The 20,829-nt window shown below is 40.9% G+C and overlaps 1 protein-coding gene across 9 annotated transcripts in view; it reads right to left on the reverse strand.

Moving 5' to 3' along the window:
* Kif9 (kinesin family member 9) overlaps positions 1-20,829 on the reverse strand; it is a 63,179-nt gene that overhangs the window by 37,648 nt on the left and 4,702 nt on the right. For 4 of the 9 annotated variants that reach the window (XM_074059727.1, XM_074059734.1, XM_074059731.1 and 1 more), the window contains 4 exons: positions 19,415-19,521; positions 16,958-17,123; positions 14,169-14,275; positions 11,065-11,289 (listed from right to left, as the gene is read on the reverse strand). In XM_074059727.1, coding sequence (XP_073915828.1) covers positions 11,065-11,289; positions 14,169-14,275; positions 16,958-17,123; positions 19,415-19,521 — 605 coding nt within the window. The remainder of the gene's footprint in view (positions 1-11,064; positions 11,290-14,168; positions 14,276-16,957; positions 17,124-19,414; positions 19,522-20,829) is intronic. The other 5 variants (XM_074059728.1, XM_074059735.1, XM_074059733.1 and 2 more) reach the window with 3 other exon arrangements.

Here is a 20,829-nt window from a genome sequence, read left to right on the forward strand (position 1 = left end):
TGGTCTCAAAACTGAAGAGAACACCCACAGAGTGGGAGAAAATATTTGCCAGCTACACATGAGACAAAGGACTGATAACCAGAATATATAGGGAACTTAAAAACCTAAATTCTCCCAAAATTAATGAACCAATAAAGAAATGGGCAAGTGAACTAAACAGAACTTTCTCAAAAGAAGAAATTCAAATGGCCAAAAACACATGAAAAAATGCTCACCATCTCTAGCAATAAAGGAAATGCAAATTAAAACCACACTAAGATTCCACCTCACCCCTGTTAGAATAGCCATTATTAGCAATACCACTAACAACAGGTGTTGGTGAGGATGTGGGGAAAAGGAACCCTCTTACACTGTTGGTGGGAATGTAAACTAGTACAACCACTCTGGAAAAAAATTTGGAGGCTACTTAAAGAGCTAAACATTGATCTACCATATGATCCAGCAATACCACTCTTGGGGATATACCCAAAAGAATGTGACACAGGTTACTCCAGAGGCACCTGCATACCCATGTTTATTGCGGCACTATTCACAATAGCCAAGCTATGGAAACAGCCAAGATGCCCCACCACTGACGAATGGATTAAGAAAATGTGGTATTTATACACAATGGAATTTTATGCAGCCATGAAGAAGAACGAAATGGTATCATTTGCAGGTAAATGGATGGAATTGGAGAACATCATTCTGAGTGAGATTAGCCTGGCCCAAAAGACCAAAAATCATATGTTCTCCCTCATATGCGGACATTAGATGAAGGGCAAACACAACAAGGGGATTGGACTTTGATCACATGATAAAGTGATAGCACGCAATGGAGGTATGAGGATAGGTAAGACACTTAAAAAACTAGATAGCATGTGTTGCTCTCAACACAGAGAAACTAAAGAAGATACCTTAAAAGCAACTGAGGCCAACAGGAGAAGGGGACCAGGAACTAGAGAAGAAGTTAAATCAAAAAGAATTAACCTAGAAGGTAACACACATGCACGGGAAATCAATGCGAGTCAACTCCCTGTATAGTTATCCTTACCTCAACTAGTAAAAACCCTTGTTCCTTCCTATTATTGCTTATACTCTCTCTTCAACAAAATTAGAGATAAGGGCAAAATAGTTTCTGCCGGGTAGCGAGGGGTAAGGAAGGGTAAAGGAGGGAGCGGGGTGGAAGGGTAAGGGAGGGGGCGGGCGGAAGGGGGGAGAAATGACCCAAACATTGTATGCACATATGAATAAAATAAAAATTAAAAAAAAACAGGGCTGGCAGAATGGCTCAAGTGGTAGAGTGCCTGCTTAGCGAGTGTGAGGCCCTGAGTTCAAATCCCAGTACCCCCAAAAAAGAAAAAGAAAGTAAAGGAAGTAGCCAGGGGCTAGACACAAAGGGAATCAAGAATCTAGGAACCAGTTGGGGATTTAGCTCAGTGGAAGAGCGCTTGCCTGGCAAGTGTAAGGCCCTGAGTTCGGTCCCCAGCACGGGAAAAAAAAAAAAAAAAAAAAAAAGAATCTAGGAACCGTAAGCAAGAACCAAGTCCCTTAGTGCCCTGAAGGCATCTGCAGACTGATGCTGAAAAGCTCTCTCTGGAGGTCTCCCTGTTGTTCTGAGCAATGAAAGTGACATTATATTAAAGCTGCCTCCTTTTCCCCCTAGAGCATTACTCTCATATTGTAAGGGAGGTAGACCTGGAGCCACTGTCTCCTTTCCCAACTTCCTCCACCACTAGCTCCCCCTGCCACACTCAAACCATCTGTTCTCACTCAAAGGGTGATCAAATCTTTCTCTCTCAGAGCCAAATATTTACATTATAAGATCAAGACTTTCCCTTCTTTTCCCAGGAGAGGATTTGCTTACATTCCAAAATAAAAGCAGGCTGGGGGCATGGGAGAGGCCCTGAGTTCAATTTCCAGCAACAAAAATGAAACAAACCCCCAAATTCCTCCTTGCCTCATCCTCTTTGAATTTGCCCATAATTTACTATGGCATACACACTCACATTGCAATGGCTGGCTATTCCCAAAAAATGACATGCTTCTTTGGAGAATCTCTGATTTTTTTTTTTAAAGATTTTATCAAAGGTAATCAAAATATGAAATGAAAAAATTCTTTCAAAAATGGCTAATAGAATTTAAAAAGAACAGAATAAAACTTTTTTCATTTTAAGCAATATTGAAGTTTCTTTTATTTATTTATTTATTTATTTATTTGCAATACTGGGTTTTGAACTCAGGGCCTTCACCTTGAGCCACTCCACCAGACCTATTTTTGTGATGGGTTTTTTTGAGATAAGGTCTCACAAACCATTTGCCTGGGCTGGGTTCGAAATGTGATTCTCCTGATCTTTGCCTCCTGTGTAGCTAGGATTATAAGTGTGAGCCACCAGCACCCAGTTAAGATTCAAGTTTATTAAACCACAACAATTTTTTTTATGGGGTTGGGAATCTAATCCAGAGTCTTGTGCATACTAGGCAAGTGCTCTACCACGAAGCTACATTCCTAGCCCCTACTCAACAAAATTTTTACAGTATTATAAAAATTTAATTTCATCAGCTTCAAGGTTTATCTGCTACCAAATTTTGCATATATCTGAACTTTTAAATCTGCTAACACTCACTGAATTGATTCCTCTTTGTATTTTAAGGGGAAGGGAGGGGAAGAGAAGGGAGCAGGGGACGGGGAGAAGACAGGAGGGTAGAGGACCGGACAGGAGAGGAGAGGGGAGGACAGAGAGAGAAAGGGAGGGAGGGGAGATTGAGTAGAGATTAACCTGCTGAAGAGAGAATTTAAAAAGTAGAAAAAAATTTGAAGAGAAAGATAAAGGCAAGAGGGTAGATAACAAGAAAGAGATATGGAGGACAAAGTAAGAAGACAGAATTCCAGGAGATGACACATAAAAAAAATACAAGCAATGCTCAAAAGAATTATGGCTGAAATTTTTTTCAGTTGACAGGAAAAAACATGAATCCACAGATTCATGAAGCATAACAAATCAAAAAAGGATACCCTGCACAGCATCTATATCATAGAAAAACTGTAAATGCCAAAGATACAGGAAAGACCTAAATGCAGTCAGAGAGAGAAAGACAAATCACTTAGAAAGAAACAGGAGATATATTAAAAGCTGGCTTCTCAAGAACAGCCATGGAAACTAAAGATGGTGAAACGATAAGAAAAGCTGGGCACCGGTCGCTCATGCCTGTAATCCTAGATACTCAGGAGGATGGCAGTTCGAAGCCAGCCCAGGCAAATAGTTCTCAAGACCCTATCTCAAAAAAACCCATCACAAAAAAGAGCTGGTGTAGTGGCATAAGGTATAGGCCCTGAGTTCAAACCCCAGTACCACAAAAAACAAATGTGATGAGAAAAAGAACTCAATCTCAAATTATATGCCCTGTAACAGTCTTTCAAATGAGTTCTGTCTCCTATAATAGCAGACTACATTATATAGTTGGAAAACAAAACAAAACAAAACACCATGAAGGTGCTGGATAAAATATCCTTAAAATGCTGAAAGCTAACGAGATAGTAGAAAAATGCCAGACTTAATTCCAGGAGAATCCTGTACTGAGAAGTGATGAAAATATCAGAGCACTAAGGCTATTTTTGCCCTGAGGGCATGTGTCCATCCCAGAAAACTTGGGTTTTAGTTTAGCTATATTAGGTAAGAGTAATAGAAGTCAAAGATGAAGAATCGGTGGAGAACCGCCCCCCACAACCTGCCCAAACATACACTCATTAACCTGTGACTCCAAAGACTACCCTCTGGAACTAAACCTATCCAAACCTACAGGGTTTTAGGGAAGGCTGCTTTATTACTAGACAAGGAAGAAACAGGACAGGAAAACAAAACAAAATCAAACTATCCCAAGAAGTATGGCCCAGCCTAGTAGGCTAGAGAACTTAAAACAATGATCTTGGTTGGAAAACTATAAAATGAGCACTTTTGAAAAAAAAACTAAATATAACACAGAAAATTTTTAAAAAACAATAAAATAAAAACTCAATGGATATGGTAGGCAGATTAGACTGGATGACAGAACTATCAAATTTAAAGCAAGGTCACAAAAAGGCATCAAAAATATATTATAGACTAGGCTACATAGCAAGACCCTGTTCCAAAAAATGCATCATGGGCTGGGTATGGTGGTACATGCTATAATCCCAGTACTCAGGAGGTTGAGGCAGAAGGATCCTGAGTTCAAGGCCAGCCTGGACTATATAATGAGACCCTGTCTCAAAAAACCAAAAACAACAGGGGGGAGAAATGACCCAAGCATTATATGCACATATGAATAATAAAAAAATAAAAATAAAAATAAGCATATGGTTGAGTTCTGGCTATACTGTAGCACCATGCAAAAATAAATAAATAAATAAATAAAGCCAAAAACAAGCCAGGTGCCAATGACTTGGGAGGCTGAGATTGGGAGGATCACAGTTTGAGGCCAGCATGGGGAAATAGTTCACGAGATCCCATCTTCAAAGTAATCAGAGCAAAATGGACTGGAGGTGTGGCTCTAGTGGTGCAGCACCTGCTTTGCAAGCTCAAAGCCCTGAGTTCAAACCCCAGTCCCACCAAAAAAAAAAAAAAAAAAAAAGCCCAAAACAAAATTATACCAAAAAAGTGGAAACAGGACTTGTATTAGAATTAAGGAGATGAATAGGAGAGTGAGAGAGAATACTGAAGAAAGCATGGCTGAAAATTTCCCCAAAATGATGAAAATTCCAGTTTCAAGATTAGGGATTTGTTCAAACCCAACAAAATGACACACACACACCCCTTTTCAGATAGTCATATCATTCATAGTGATACTGCATTAAAAAAAACCAAACACTAAGGCCGGCACCAGTGGCTCACGCCTATAATCCTAATGTAATCCTAGCTACGCAGGAGGCAGAGAGATCAAGAGGGTTCACAGTTTGAAGCCAGCCCCAGCAAATAGTTTGAAAGACCCTATCTCAAAAAAAATCCTTCACAAAAATAGGGCTGGTGGAATGGCTCAAGGTGAAGGCCCTGAGTTCAAGCCCCAGTACTGAAAAACAAACAAACAAACAAAAAACACACTAAGATAAACTTTTTAAAGCAGTCACACACAAAAATTACTTGTGGTGGTCACATGACTACACCACAAAGCTCCTCCTTCACTAGAGCACAGCTGACCGACAGCCTCAGTTGCTGTGTTCTAAACTGCATCATGACATTTTTTTATGGGAAGTTATGTGTGACCTCCAATAACCCATGTCTTCTATCTAGTCCTTTTTCATGTGGTCAAGAGCTATAGTTTGTTTCTAAACAACAGAATACAACAAAGGTAAAGAGATTTGCTGACTAAAAATGAAATCCAAAGGAGATTCTTCTGACCAGACTTGACCTGACCTTAAGAGGCAAACTTTTTGAAAAAGATTCTGCTATTGACCTCGAGGAAGTAACTGTTATGTTGGGAGGGTCCTGTGAGAGGGTCACCTGAGCAGACTCTCTGAAGCTGAGAGCAACCCTTAGCTGACAACTAGTATGTTACTTAGCTTCTGTGTCACTGTGACAGAATGCTTTACATAAACAATTTTATTGTAGCTCATGATTTCAGAGGATTCGGTCCATAGTTTCTTGGCCTCATGCACTTGGGCAGAACATCCTGGCCGCCTTCTTCACCTCATTGTGGATAGGAAGCAAAGAGGGAAAGAGGTTTAACATTTAAAGGCACCCCCCAACACACACCATGACCTACTCCCTACAGCTAGGCCCTATTTTCCAGTTTACACAACCTCTTAAAATAGTGCCACCAGCGGGAGACCAAGTATTCAAAGCTTTAGCCTCTAAGGGACATTTCACATTTAAACCATAATAACCAGCAAGCAAGTAGGACTTCAGTTCTAGAACTGTAAGAAACTGAATTCTGCCCACAGTCACACCTTGTGAGGCCCTGGGCAGAGGACCTGGCTTGATATACCTGGACTCCTGACCCACAGAAATGGAGATAGTACATGTGTGTTGTTTAAGTCACTACGTTTGTGGTGGATTGTTATATAGCACTGTGCTTGCAAGCACTGCTTCCAGGAAATGACTGAGTATGGCAAGGGTACTAATCCAAGTCTGTCGTTTTGGGTCAATTTTGCCTCAAAGACTTCCAACAGCCCTGTTGAACCTCCTTTGTACTGTACAGTAGTCTGGATATTCCCCTCACCCTTCCCTTCCTTCTCTTGTGAAGGCTCCCTTCATTCTTACCTGATTCTCTTCCTACAGGAATGAATCATTTTTGTACACTTAATCCTAATTCGGAATCTGCTTCTTACAGGACCCAGTCCAACATACTTTTTAAAGGGTGATAAGTAGGCTGACGGCTGAATTCTCATCATTAAAAATTGTTAAATAAAATTTTGTAGGAGAAGCTGGGCACAGTAGCTTGTGCCTATAATCCTAGCTATTCAGGAGGCAGAGATCGGGAGGCCAGCTCTGGCAAAAAAACAAAACCCAAAAAACTCATGGGACCTCCATCTCAATTAATAAAGTAGGGTGTGGTAGAGCACATCTGTCATCCCAATTACTTGGGAAGCTTAAATAGGAAGATCCCACTCCAGGCCAGCCAGATGAAAACTTGAGACCCTATTCAAAAACCACCTAAAGCAAAAGGGCTGGGTTGGGGTTTGGGTTGACTCTAGTTTTAGAGCTCCTGACTAGCTAAATAGCACATTCATGCCCCAGTACCACAAAAAAAATTTTTTTAATTGTAGGAGGCCAAGGATCTGACCCCAATAGACCAACCCAATATTGATTTTAATCATAGTAATGGTGCTTTGGATTCTTGTTGAAGCTAAGCTTGTTAATTGTGTACAATTATAATCAACTAATTGAGTGCTTGACTGACTAGGCTGTAGCCAATTAAGTTGCTTTCTATGCTTTGCTCTGAGGTTTGAACTCAGGGCCTCATACTTGCTAAGCAGGAGTTCTACTACTTCAGCCACTCTGTTAGCTCTTTTTTGTATTGGGTATTTTTAAGGTAGGGTTTCAAAATGGTATAGTATACTATAATGCCTAGTGGAATTAAAAAACAAAAACATAAAAGACAAGGCAATAAACCTAAGGTTTTTGTAAAATCCAGAAGGAAGGAAAAGGTTTTGATGAACAATTTATTTTCAAATAATTGTAGATTCAAAGTACATTACAAAGAAATGGGCAGGGAGGTTCTGTCCACCCTTTTACCTGGCCTCCCCTGATGGTAACATCTTGTATAGATGTTGTACTAGAGCATAGTATCAAACCCAGGAGCCTGACATCGGTATAATCCAGAGCTTTCTCAGGTTATATATGCACTCATTATTTGTGTGTATTAATTAAATATGCACATTCTTATTTCTAGGGTAAAACAAAATGAGAGGGGTACAAATATCAATAACTATATATATATTTATATAACTTCCAACTAGTAAAAGGGGAAGCAAGCATAATGAAAAACATTCAATAAAAGATAGCAAAACACGTTAAGAAAAATAAATGTAGAACAGATGGGACAAAAAAAAAGCATACAGTAGTATGACAAATTTAAACCAAATATATCAGTAATTATATTTAAGTGCAAATTAAATGAATATTTAAAAATCCTCCTATGAGTTCTTCACAAAAAGCCAAAACACACAGCTGGGGATGTAGCTTGATGGTAAAGTGCCTGCCTAGCATGCTTGAGCATCTGAGTTCAATCCAGTACTGAAAAAAAAAATGGCAGAAGCCAAAGGAAATAGAAGACATTTGAAATACATAAAATTGAAAAATTATATGTAGAAATCATATAAATAAGAGAAAAAGGATATCTGCAAAGAAAATATACTTATGAATAAAAGCAAGACATGAATAGGGAAGTCCAAATGGCCAGTAAACATATGGAACACTCCTTGGTAGATCAGGGAAATGCAAACCAAGACCACACTATACACTAAACAGATTGGCCAAGATTTTAAAGTCAAATAATGGAAACCCTGTTTCCAGGGTTTCCTGGAAGTGGCTGTGGGAGTGTACCATTAGGGAAAATGGTTGGCGTCACCTACGAAAGCTGAAGACATATCAGATGACCCAGTAGTTGGGGGTCCTTGGCTTTACCTAGATAAATCCATGATTATGTGAACCAGGAAATACATACAAAGAAAGTTCCCAGTGCCATTGTCTGAAATAACCCCGAACTGAGGAAACCCAAATGTCATTAGAAGTACAATGGATAACAAAATTGTACTGTATTCACATAACAATACAATGATGAAAGAGAAAAAAATGTAGTTGAATTTCACAAAAAAAGTAGGTAAAAGAATTTAAAAAAAGAATAAAACATTAGCTAGGCCTAGAGATTCATGCTTGTAATTTCAGCATTTGGGAAACTGAGGCAGGAGGACTGAGAATTCAAGGCCAGCCTTGGCTACAACCAAGATTCTGTTAAAAAAAAAAAACTGAAAAGAAAGAAAAGGGGAGAGAGTGAGAAGGAGGGAGGAAGAGATAGAAGAAGGGAGGGAGGGAGGGAGGGAGGGGCTGAGGTGTAGTTCAGTGGTATAGCACTTTCCTAGCATGCACAAAGCACACACACACACAAAGACAACAGAATTCATCCTACATGATTCTTTTTATATAAAATTTTTAAAAATAGGCTGTCAGAGTGGCTCAAGTAGAGTGCCTACCTAGCAAGCACAAGGCCCTGAGTTCAAACCCCAGTATCACCAAAATCAAACAAACAAACAAAAAATTCAAAAAAGTTTTTTTTGGCTGTTTGGTAAGCATATGTAGTATGCTACAGGTGGTAAAGCTATAAAGAAGACCACATTAATAATTGCTATACTAGTCAAGATAGTATTTCTAAGGAGTAAATATTTATTTATGATAAAAAACAAAACAACAAAAAAACCCTTCACAACTGAGGCATGAGTTTGAGGCTAGCTTGGGCTCCACAGTGAGACCCTGTCTCAAGAAAAAAAATACAAACTCTTCCTAAACTTGTACCTTCTTTAACCCTCCTTTAACCACTGAAAACCTATAAGTAAACATTCTTCATGGTGAAATGTTAGAAAAACAGTAAGATGGGAATGTCCCATTGCTGCCACCAGGGCAATTTCCTGTAGACTCAAAATATCCGGGTATAAACCACCTAAGAATACCCATGTGACTTTTTTAAAAAGTAGACTTTTTTTGGTGGGCCAGGGGTTTGAACTCACAGCTTCGAGATTGCAAAGCAGGTACTCTACCACTTGAGCCACGCCTCCAGTCCATTTTGCTTTCATTATTTTGGAGATGGGGGTCTAGTGAACTATTTTCCCATGCTGGCCTCCAACTGTGATCTTTACAATCTCAGCCTCCCAAGTAGCTAGGATTACAGGCATGAGCTACTAGCACCCAGCCCTCTGTTTCTTTTTATTGCTAGGTACTTTTCCATTGTATAGATGTTTATCCATTCACCATTTGACAGATATTATGGTTATTTCCAGTCTTTGGCTATTATGAATAATACTTTATAGGTACATATGCCTTCATTTCTTTGGGGTAGATACCAAAAATAGAATTGCTAGGTCCTATGATAAAATTTATGATTAACTTTTTTTTTTTTTTTTGTGGTACTGTGGCTTGAACTTAGGGCCTACACCTTCAGCCACTCCACCAGCACTTTTTTTTTTTTTGTGAAGGGTTTTTTTGAGATAGGGTCTCACTAAATATTTGCCCAGGCTGGCTTCCTGATCTCTGCCTCATGAGTAGATAGGATTACAGGTGTGAGCCACCAGTGCCCAGCCTGATTAACTCTTTTAGGAAACTGCCAAAGTGGCTATAGCATTTTACATTTCCACCAGTAATATATGAGTTCCAGCCTAGCCAGCACAGTGCTACACACCTGTAAATCTCAGATACTGAGGTTGGCCTTGAGTTCAACGCCAGTCTGGGCATGATGGTGAGACTCCAACACATAAACAAAAACAAGCCAGACATGGTGGAATATACCACTAATCCCAGTATTCAGGAGGCTAAGGCAGTGAGTCTGAGACCAGCCTGGACTACATAATGAGTTCCAGGCCAGACTGGGTTGCAATGCAAGACCCTGTCTCAAAAAAACAAAAATAAATAAAAGAATTCCAGCCTATCTGACTTTTAAGAGTAACATACATTTGACTGATTTGTAAGCTCTTTTTATATTAAGTATGTTAATTCTTATTTTCTCTTTTTCTTTTTTTAAGGAGGGTCTCACTTTGTAGTTCAGGCAGGCCTCAAATTTGAGATCCTCCTGCCTCAGTCTTCGAGTACTGGGATTACAGGTGTGCACCATCATGCCTGGCAATTCTTATTTATTTACTTATTGCTTTTGGTGGTACTGGGATTTGAACTCAGGGTCTTACACTTGCTAGGCAGGCCTTCTACCATTTGAGCCACTCTGCCAGCCCTCTTATTGTTTTTTTTTAATGCTACAAGTTCTTGGGACTTAATGTTAAATTTAAAAAAAGGAATGGACTGGGGTATGTAGCTCCGTGGTAGAACGCTTGCCTAGTATGTGCAAGGCGATGAGTTTGATCCTCAGTACTGCCAAAGTATAAGGAGGAGACAGGAATAATTTCAATGATATAAAGAAAAATCTAGCAGGGCTCCAGTAGCTCACACCTATAATCCTAGCTACTTGAGGCAGAGATAATGAGGATCATGGTTCAAAGCCAGCCCAGGCAAATAGTTCGCCAGACCCTATCTGAAAAGTAACAACACAAAACAGAGCTGGTGGAGTGGCTCAAGTGGTAGAGCACCTGCCTACCAAGTGTTGAAGCCCTGAGTTCAAACCCCAGTACCACCACAAAAATAAAAAATGCATAGGAGAAAGGACTGGAAGGAGGTAAACTAAAATATGCATTATTGTTGTTGTCTTAAGTAAAAAAAAATTTTAAGAACTTTTTGTTATTTTTCCAGTGCTATCTGAACTTGCCAAATAAGCAAATATTACTTTTTATTCTGATTATCAATATAAAAATCTAAGGAGGAAGGAGGGAAAGGGAAGGAGGGAGGAAAGGCAGGGAGAAAAGAGCAAGGGAGGGAAGGAAAAAAAAGGAACCCTTTGACTTGATCACCTCACCTCAAAAAGGAGACTGAATGCATCTTCCTCTTGACTGGTGAGGTGGACCGACAAACCCTTAATGAAGACCCCTTGAGGGTTTTCCACGACGGTCATTGGTGTGACTGAAGGTCCAACATAGGGCAGAGTGGACAGGAGATCAAACAGGTTCTCATTATAGATTTCCAAATAGGAAACACGCACAGTGATGGCATGTGTGGGGCGTTCTTCAATCATCCTAAAAACCTAGAGATTGCACAACGATCACTAAGAACTCCAGCAATCACCTAGTGTTAGAGGGTTCTTACCTCAGGAGAGAGCATTAAGAAGTATAATTCTGTCCTGAAGGGATTTACAGTCTAGCTGGTGTGATGGTTATCATCATAAATTATCATCACCTGGGTGATATCAACTTGTAGGGTTTGTCTTTTTTTTTTTTTTGGTGGTGGTACGGGAATTTGAATTCAAGGCTTCACACTTGCTAGGCAGGTGCTCTATCACTTCAGCCACTCTGCCCAGCCCCATTTTTGTGTTGGGTATTTTTGAGATAGGGTCTCACAAACTGTTTTCCTGGCCTGGCTTTGAGCTGTGATGCTCCTGATTTCTGCCTCATGAGTAGCTAGAATTACAGGTGGGAGCCACCAGTGCCTGTTTCAACTAGTAGTTTTTTGAGGTGACTTCCAGGCCCGGTAACACTTGTCTAGTCCCAATAAGTAGAGGCATGATGACTGGAAAGGGCTTTGGAGTGCTTTTTTTCCTTTTATTCTATGGGGTTTTTCCATTTATGTACCTCTTTCCCATCTATGATTTAATTTCATCCCCATAAATTTCTTGGGACTGAGGCACAGCTGGGGAAATACCCATTTGTGGAAGACTCCAGCTAGTGAGAGCAGAAGTGATGGCAGAACTCAGCTTTCTCAACTGCTAATAACCTCCCAATTACTTGGACTGATCTTGTCACTCTTTTGACCCTAATTTTGATTTATCAAATGGGGAGCTGGGCTGCAAAATCCCTGAAATCTTGCCTTCCTCTGATGTCAAACCTGGGCTGTTTACAATGGTGGATGCTAGCTACATGTGGCTGTAGAGCACTTGAAATGCGGCTACTACAAATGAACTGAATTTTAATTTTTTTTTAATCAGGGTCTCGCTATGTAGCTCAAGCTGGCCTCGAATTCTTGATTCTCCTGCCTCTCCCTCCCAAGTGCTGGGATTGCAGTTTTAATTTTAAATTTCAAGAGCTAAAGGTGTGGCTTAAGCAGTAGAGCACCCACCTAGCAAGTGCAAAACCCATAGTTCAAACCGCAGTACTGCCAGAAAAAGTAATTAAATATTATATACACTAAATTAAAGTGGGACTCAGTTCAGTTACTGGTAAAGTTTTTTTTGTTGTTGTTGTTTTGGTTTTTGTTTTTCTTTCTTTTTGTTACTGGTAAAGTTTTAAGTATGTTTGGAACAACTTGGGAATGTAAATTTTTTCAACTCTGAATTTTATGAAATCTAACTACAGATACAGTATTTCTGACAGATTTTTAGATCAAAATTGAAATGTACTCCAAATGTAAAGACTTCAAAGACTTAGTATGAGAAAAATAATGTAAAGCCAGGTGCTGCATACCTATAATCCCAGCACTAAGGAGGTTGAGACAGGAAGATTGCAATTCAAGTCCAGTCTGAGCTACATAGCAAAACCCTTATCTATAAATAAATAAATAAATAAAGTTGAGATGTAGCTCAATGGTAGAGCATTTGTCCAGCATGTGCATTGCTCTGGGGTCAATCTCCAGTACTGGGGGAAATAACTCTCAATAACTGTAGTATTGATTGTAAGCAGAAAGAATATTTTAGATGTAGAGTTGAAAAGTTATGTTAAAATTAATTTCACCTTATTTTTACTTTCTAAAATGTGACTACAGTCAGGTGTGGTGGTTTGTGCCTATAATCCCAGCACTTAGGAGACAGAAGCTAGCCTGGACTACATAATGAGACCTTGTCTCAAAAAGGGGGGACTGAGAGTATGGTTCAAGTGGTAGAGCACCTGCCTAGCAAGTGTGAGGCCCTGAGTTCATACACTAGTACTTCCAAAAAGAAAAAAACAACAATAAAACAACAAAAGTATGGCTACTAGAAAACTCAAAATTGCATATGTGACTTACATTGTTAGGCAGCACTAGTCCAGACTAAGATGTTGACAAATTTTCTCTTCCTTCCTTCCTTCTCTTTTTTTTTTGCAGTACTGGGGCTTGAACTCAGGCCCTAGACCTTGAGCCACTCCACCAGACCTTTTTTTGTGATGGGTTTTTTTGAGATAGGGTCTTGAGAACTACTTGCCCGGGCTGGCTTTGAACCTCAATCTTCATGATCTCTGTCTCCTGAGTAGCTAGGAGTACAGGTGAAAGCTACTGGTGTCCGGCATTCAGGCTAATCTTGAATGGGAAGATTGGGGAATCTTCCCATGTCTGTCTCCTGATTAACTGGGATTACAGAATGTGTACCACCACGCACAGCTACGTCTACACTTCTTATAGGACAGGGCTATAAAACCACAAAATGCTTTGGGGGAAAGGCCTTTTGCTTCCTACCTCTACCCAGGGGGTCCTACAGAACCCAGGGTAGTGGAAGACTCTCTGCTTTGTTTCAGTCATACTGCCGATACTTCCATGGCTGACCCAGTCCGGAAAGCTCAGGTCATGCCGTTTCTTGCCTTTGCTCTTTCATGGGCATGGGATGGAAGCAGCCAGAGCAGGCCAGTAAGGAAGCTCTAAAAGGGCCACATTCCCTTCATTAAAACCAGGAACGAGCATGATTGGGACCTTCAAATCTTTAATTACAGGATCACAGGCCATTGCAATAGCAAGAGGCTGAATAGCCTGCCTGCTCCCTCTCTCACAAATGAGGAAATAGGCTCAGTGTGGGCAAGGTCTGAAATCTACACTCCCAGTTTCCTCAGGCTTCTGGCCCCACTCCCACCCCAGTCATATGTATCCTGCCTCTGGCACCAGTACTAGCTGTAGATCTTTGAGGGTTCGACCCCACTGTCTCTAGTAGCTGACCTGGGGTCAGCAGCATCTATGGCTGAGATGAGGGGACTTGTGCGGTATCCCACCCACGGGCCCACTCTCTACCTGCTGCAGGGCACGAGGGAGGATCCCTCGGTGCTTGTAATTCTCAGTTGCCCCCGTCATGGTGTATGTCTTGCCAGCTCCCGTCTGCCCATAACACATGATGGTGCCTGCAAACATTTCAAAACATGTCTTGGTGACATCCAGGATAATAGCTCCAAGGACAGCTCTCCTATCCCCAGCATACCTGGTGCCAGCCAGGAGACTTGGTGTGAAGGTAGCCAGTGGAAGCAGACAAGGACATTGGGAATTCCACCCAATGTGAGTGGGCAGGGGAACAGGGACATGAATGGTCAAAACACAGACATCTGCCCTGAATCTGTGATCTACATAGTGCTTGACTGTCCCCTGTATCAAGAGATGATCTTGTTCTAGTGCTTGTGAGAACAGGGAGTCCCAGGAACAGAGGAACTGGAACTTATACTGAAAAGATGAGGAGGGAGACAGGAGCATTCAACTCTAGCCTTCTCTAGAAAGGCCATCAACTGCCTGGGTCTCAGGGCTAGCAGGAGGCATCAATTATCCACAGAGGCAAAAGGGCTTTCCAAATCTCCAGGAAGAGATGGAGTAGGAAGGGCATTTCCTGTCAATGGTAAGAATTCTTTGTAGACTGCAAGGTCCCACAGAACCAAACAGGGCTCCTAGTTGGTCCCATGCCACTTCCAGAAATGGACCACCATGATTGGGTCCTGATCTGTGCCCATTGCCCACACCCTGGGAAGACTTCTATTTGAAACTCTCACATTGATTAGGTCTACCATCATCACTAGGCTCTGGGACACACACCACATCACCCTTGTGGGCTACCATCTGCTCTTCCTTCTTGGCTTGGAGCCAGACCCCATCTCAATCTGCTGGGAGATTACACAGCAGACCTGCAGGGGCACACTGGGCTGTGGAAATGTTTGCTTTTGTTACCCAGATGCTACAGTTCTGAGACTGGCAACAGGTTTTACACAAGGGGCTCTAATTCAGTACTTAGGTTGGAGTCAGACCCAGTGTCTATTAGCAAAGGAGCAAGACAAAGTCACTTCAGCAGAGACTTAGAGCCTATTTGTGGTTTCACAGCACCCAGTGCTGTCTGGGACTTAGTTCCTCTATCTTTACATTCTCAAGGCCACAGCCTCTCAGGATGTCATAAAAACCAATGAGAATATCCTTGGGTCAAGGGGGACTACATCTATATATAACATGCAGGATATATTACAATGTTTGGGGTGTGTGGCTCAGTGGTATTAGCCTTGGCCTTGGGGCCTAGCGTGCATAAGGCCCCAGGTTTAACCTCCAGTACCACACACACACACACAAAGGGTTTTAGCCAGGTGTGGTAGTGCATGCCTATAATTCCAGCATTTGGGAGGCAGAGGCAGGAGGATCATGAGTTTTGAGGACAGCCTGGGCTACATAGAGACCCTGTCTCAAAAAACAAAACAAAAAAATTACAATGTTTGGATATCAGTAGTCAACAGATTTTTCTGGGGGGATGACAGGGCCTTACTATATATCCCAATCTGGTCTCAAACTCAGAATCCTTCTGCCTTCATCCCAAGTGCTGGGATTACAGGTGTGCACCATCATGCCTGGCTTTCTGCATTTTTTTACAGTACTGGGGTTTGAACTCAGGACATCACAGTTGCTAGGCAGATGCTCTGCCGTTTGAGCCACTCCACTAAGCCCAATGCTGGGCTCTCAATGGACTTTAAAATAGAAAACCTAAAACTTACAAAATTGGAGCTGGGGATGTAGCTCAGTGATATTATCATGTGCTTAGCATGTATGAGGCCCTGGGTTTGATCCCCAGCACCAAAACAAAACACAAAAGACAAAACCCTTGGAAGACCGGGAACATTCTAGTCAGCTGCCACCAGATGGCAAAGTCTATAAACTGTAACTTTTATCTTTTTAAGAACTCTTCAAGGCTTTTTAAGATTTAAAAATAATCTTAGATTGAACAAGGTTAAATAAAAAATTCCCAATCAAGCTGTTTTAATTTTATTAAGAAAATCAAACAGTACTCAAATTTTAGTGATGATGTAAATAATTCTACACTAGAATATATGAGACAGTACATTGTGCTGGTAGAATTAATGGAGAAAAGCTGGGCATGGTGACTCACACCCATCATCCTAGCTATTCAAGAGGGTGGCTATCAGGAGGATGGTGGCTTGAGGCCAGCCCAGGCCAAAAGTTCATGTGACTCCATCTTGATCAGTAAGAAGCTGGGCACAGTGGTGCGAAGCATAAATAGGAGGATCACGGTCTAGGCCAGCCTGAGAATAAAGGGGAAACCCTATTCCAAAAATACCTAAAGCAAAAAAAGCTGGCAGCATGGCTCAAGCTGTACAACACCTACCTAGCAAGTACAAGGCCCTAAGTTCAAACCTAGTACCACCACCAAAAAAAAAAAAAGAAAGAAAGAGAGAGAATGAATGGAAACAGCTCTTAGCAGGTAGTTGAGAGAAAAATGTTTGGACTCCATGAAATTCATCATAAAGACATATATTTAAAGTTAATGCTAGAGAGAGTTGAAACAGGATTATAGTCAAATCTCTGTGACCTATAAAAAGCCTGGTATTTTCATTAATCCTATAAAGGTAAGATCCTAGGACATTGGATCAAGTCATGCCCACAGTGTTATCAAGCAAATACCAAGTTTTCCACCATAAGAACATGAAGACAGACAAAAAATCATACAAATATTAGTAAGTGAGTTTATATTTTATTTTATTCACCATAAAATATGTGTACCTCTCAGGTTCTTAGATAAGACAATTGCTAATTAACTAAATTACCATTATAGCCATCGAGGGCCTGAGCAACCACATCCTTTGCGACTGTCTCATAAACCAAGTCCTGGGAGGCATCATGAAGAACTCCATCCAGCTTGAATGACCAGTCAGTCTGCTGGTTATTGACAACTCCTCTCCGAGTGTCTTTTTTTAAGTGAATATCAATGCTCTAGGAAAAAAAGAAAGAGAGAAGCCAGGTGTGGTGGCACAAGCCTGTAATCCTAGCATTTGGCAAGATGAAGCAGGAGGATCTTGACTTCAAGGCCAGCCTGGGCTACGTAGCAAGACCTGACTCAAAACAAAAAAAAAAAAGAAAGAAAGAAAGAAAAAGAGTGAGGGAGTGGGAAGAGGAGAAAACAGAGAGAGTGGAGGGGGGAGAGCAAAATGGGGAAGATGGGGAGGAAGGAAGAGAGATAACTTCTTCTTTAGGAACTACTGTACAAAATCACTGATAACTGAGGCCTGCCTGGAGAAAGTAGAGGAAGTGAACTTTAGCATGAACAGGGCCTCCCATGTGTATAGACTGATATTCTGTATGAATTCTTTGGGATGAAGACGGAAGCTCCTGCAAGGAGGCCACATGACCCTATGTTGGGAAGACAAGACTAGCACACTTACTAGTATCAGTAGCTCTCACCCTTGTTTACATTTACTGTCTATCTTGGCTCCCCCCACACTCCCATCTACAACTTGGGGTCAAGCAAATTTAGTATGTTCTTATTAAACAAGATTTAGCCATATCCCATATGTACAGAGAAGCCTTGAATTAGGCCAGAGGGAGTAGTCAGCTTGGTGACAGAGGCCTGGGCTCAAGCCCCATCTCTCTGGATACTGGTGGTGAGGTCTCCCCCAGTTCTGCATTAAGGTAAGTACTACTTAAACACAAAATGAGCCAATATGAGTAATAATGACATAGCTACAGAAAAGGCTCTGGACTTCTCCAACATGGTTACTCACTGGTGTTAGAGTAAACTGAGGGTGCCCAACCTACTTGTAATCAGCCGATTTTCAGATGCATGCACCTTCAGAGCTATCCACTGTAGCAGCTGGCTTAGGGACATAAAGGGTAAAGTCAGCTGATTCCCAGTAAGATTCCAAGCTTTTTTTTTTAGATGAGGTCTCACTATGTGGTCCAGGCTGACTCAAACTCAAGATCTTGCTCAAACTCAGCCTCCAGGGGCGCTGGGGTGACAGGCATACACATACACCACCATGCCTGGCTTATTCCAACCTACTTGATAAAGGCTTCTCAAGTAAATAGACTCTCACTGAAATCTCATATACTAGCTCCTCTAATCCAAGAGCTAAGACCTTAGGCACACAGGGAAAAACCTGACCAAGAAAGACAGTTTGGTTTATTGACATATCGAAAGTTCTGTGCTCCTTTGGTTATCGAAACCACATGTGTCTAAACACATTTCACAGGGCTGCATCTCAGCACTTTTCTGACTGCTAGGACCAGCTATGAGCAGCCAGCCCTTGAATTCCTCCTTTTAGTAATGTCTCAGGCCAGTTGAGGTAGTACTTACCTGTAATCCCTGTACTTGGGAGGCAAAAACAGGAGGATCATGGCCCAAGGCTGGCTTCAGGCAAAAGCACAAAAGCTTATCTGAAAAATAAACTAAAAGCAAAAAAGGGCCAGTGTGTGTGTGTGTGTGTGTGTGTGTGTGTGTGTGTGTGTGTGTGTGTGTGTGTGTGTGAAGCCATAGAGTGCTTGCTTAGTAAGCGCAAAGCCAGTGTGTGTGTGTGTGTGTGTGTGTGTGTGTGTGTGTGTGTGTGTGTGTGTGTGTGTGTGAAGCCATAGAGTGCTTGCTTAGTAAGCGCAAAGCCAGTGGGCCTATGCTTGTTATTGTTTGGTGAATGCTGGTGAATGAAAACATCTAGCTGAGTGTGATCTCAGCACTCCAGGGCTGAGGCAGGAGGACCATGAGTTTGAGGCCAGCCTGGGCTACATAGCAAGACCCTGTCTCAAAAAAGAAGAACCAATAAATAAATAAGTAAATAGATAACATTTAATACTCTCATGCTGTCACAGGCCTGTCAAAGGCTTCAGAAGAGTTCTCAGGACAGTAGTGATGATAAAGTGTTAGAAAAATCTCTCCAGTTTTCATAATGAGAATTTCCCCCACTGCTTCGATATGTTTAACAGTAATCAACTCAACACATTCTCACTATGAGAATAAACTCTATAAGATTACATAATGGCAGATCTGATCACCAGAATTTTACGACTGTGGGAAAATGTAAGGTCAAGGTAAATTTTATTAACAGTAAAATTATTAACAGGCGATTAAACATAGGTTCCTCATTCATAGCACTGTGAGGGCGTGGCTTGGACTTGATAGATCTAGAGTCCACTTGAACATTTACCAATTCCATTTTGGTTCTTAAACAGTTGTTTGGAAACAGGGTGACACCAGACATACAAAGAAAGGCCCAGGAAGGTGAAAGGAAACATACCACACTTACTTTGTTGTCATCTCCATATTTGATCATTTCATGAGCAAATTCATCAGTAGGTTTGACACGGACAAATGCGTGAACCTTTTTCCTAGAACCCATTCTAGCTAAAGAGAAAAGAAAAATGAAATTTTCAGTAGGCATCATCAAACAGAGGGGATGAATCATTCATCAAGAAAAGAGTGACATGCACTCCACAGTTTCCTGTCCCTCTGAGAGCCAGTCTCCTTTTCCCCCTGAGCATCTCAGTCCTCTCTCCACAGGACACTCCCCAACAAGTATGAGTACTTTCTTATTTTCTATCACTGACCCCAAAGAGACTAAAATGCAAAGCAAAAACAATGCTCCTTTTGGTGGCTAATCTTAGCTGTTGTTTCTAGAAACATTCTACATCTAAGATAAGCTTGCTTATGCTTTGCTTTGTTTATTATATTTTCTTCTGACATATTCACTTTTTAGTTTTCTTTCCTTCATTAACATACCCTGCTTCAGATGGAGTATCCCTTCATCTACATCCATCAGATTAACTGGATCAGAAACAGATACCCTACAAGTATGCTTACTCTGGTCTATAATCAAATAGTCTTTCGTCTCTCAGCCCACTGAGAGAAATATCGGTTTCCTACCTCCTCCTCTTCTCCTACAACCTAACCACATTTTTACTAATTTCTTTCACGTGATCACACATGTACTTGTCTTTACTCATTTATACTATCACAAATAATTACTATCTAAAAGTATAATAAAATGTTAAACATCTGACATGGCTTTATGGAAAAGGATGGAATCTAATAGACAGAAGTGATAGATTTAGGCAAATGACCCTTCTATTATGTAGTTATTCCATAATGGAGGAGACCTTGTGCTGCAAACACCATAGTCGTCAAGTCAAGATTCTAACTAGCAGAGATGCTGCAAAGGGGACTATCGCACTGAATGGAGGGTTAATTGGTCCTTAAGATCTTACCCAACTAAAATATTACATTAAAACTTTTAAATATTGAATTGCATAAACCCCTAAAAGAAAACTAAGAAATATCATATTTTATTAGAGATTAGTGCAATTGGTCAATAATATCTGGACCTCTCTTGGGAGTGCTTGCATAAGAATTATTTAATACTGATTGGGACACAGCTCAAAAGGTAGAGTGCCTGCCTAGCAAGTGCAAGGCCCAGCACCACCCCCCAAAATATTTAATACTAATTAGACAGTGAATTTTGGTTCTAACATTAACATACAGTAGAGAAACAAAGAAGTGATTAAATAGAGGTAATAATTGAACTAATTTTTGTTGCTGTAAGGGGTCTTAAAACTTGACCAGCTTTTCAAGGGTTTCATATATACAAGGAAAAAAATGCCAGGAGCTCTAAGGAAAGCTAAGGAAAAATCTACCTATAATAAGCATTAATTTTGT

This window comes from Castor canadensis, chromosome 17, assembly GCF_047511655.1.
Source record: "Castor canadensis chromosome 17, mCasCan1.hap1v2, whole genome shotgun sequence".
Classification (NCBI taxonomy): Eukaryota; Metazoa; Chordata; class Mammalia; order Rodentia; family Castoridae; genus Castor; species Castor canadensis.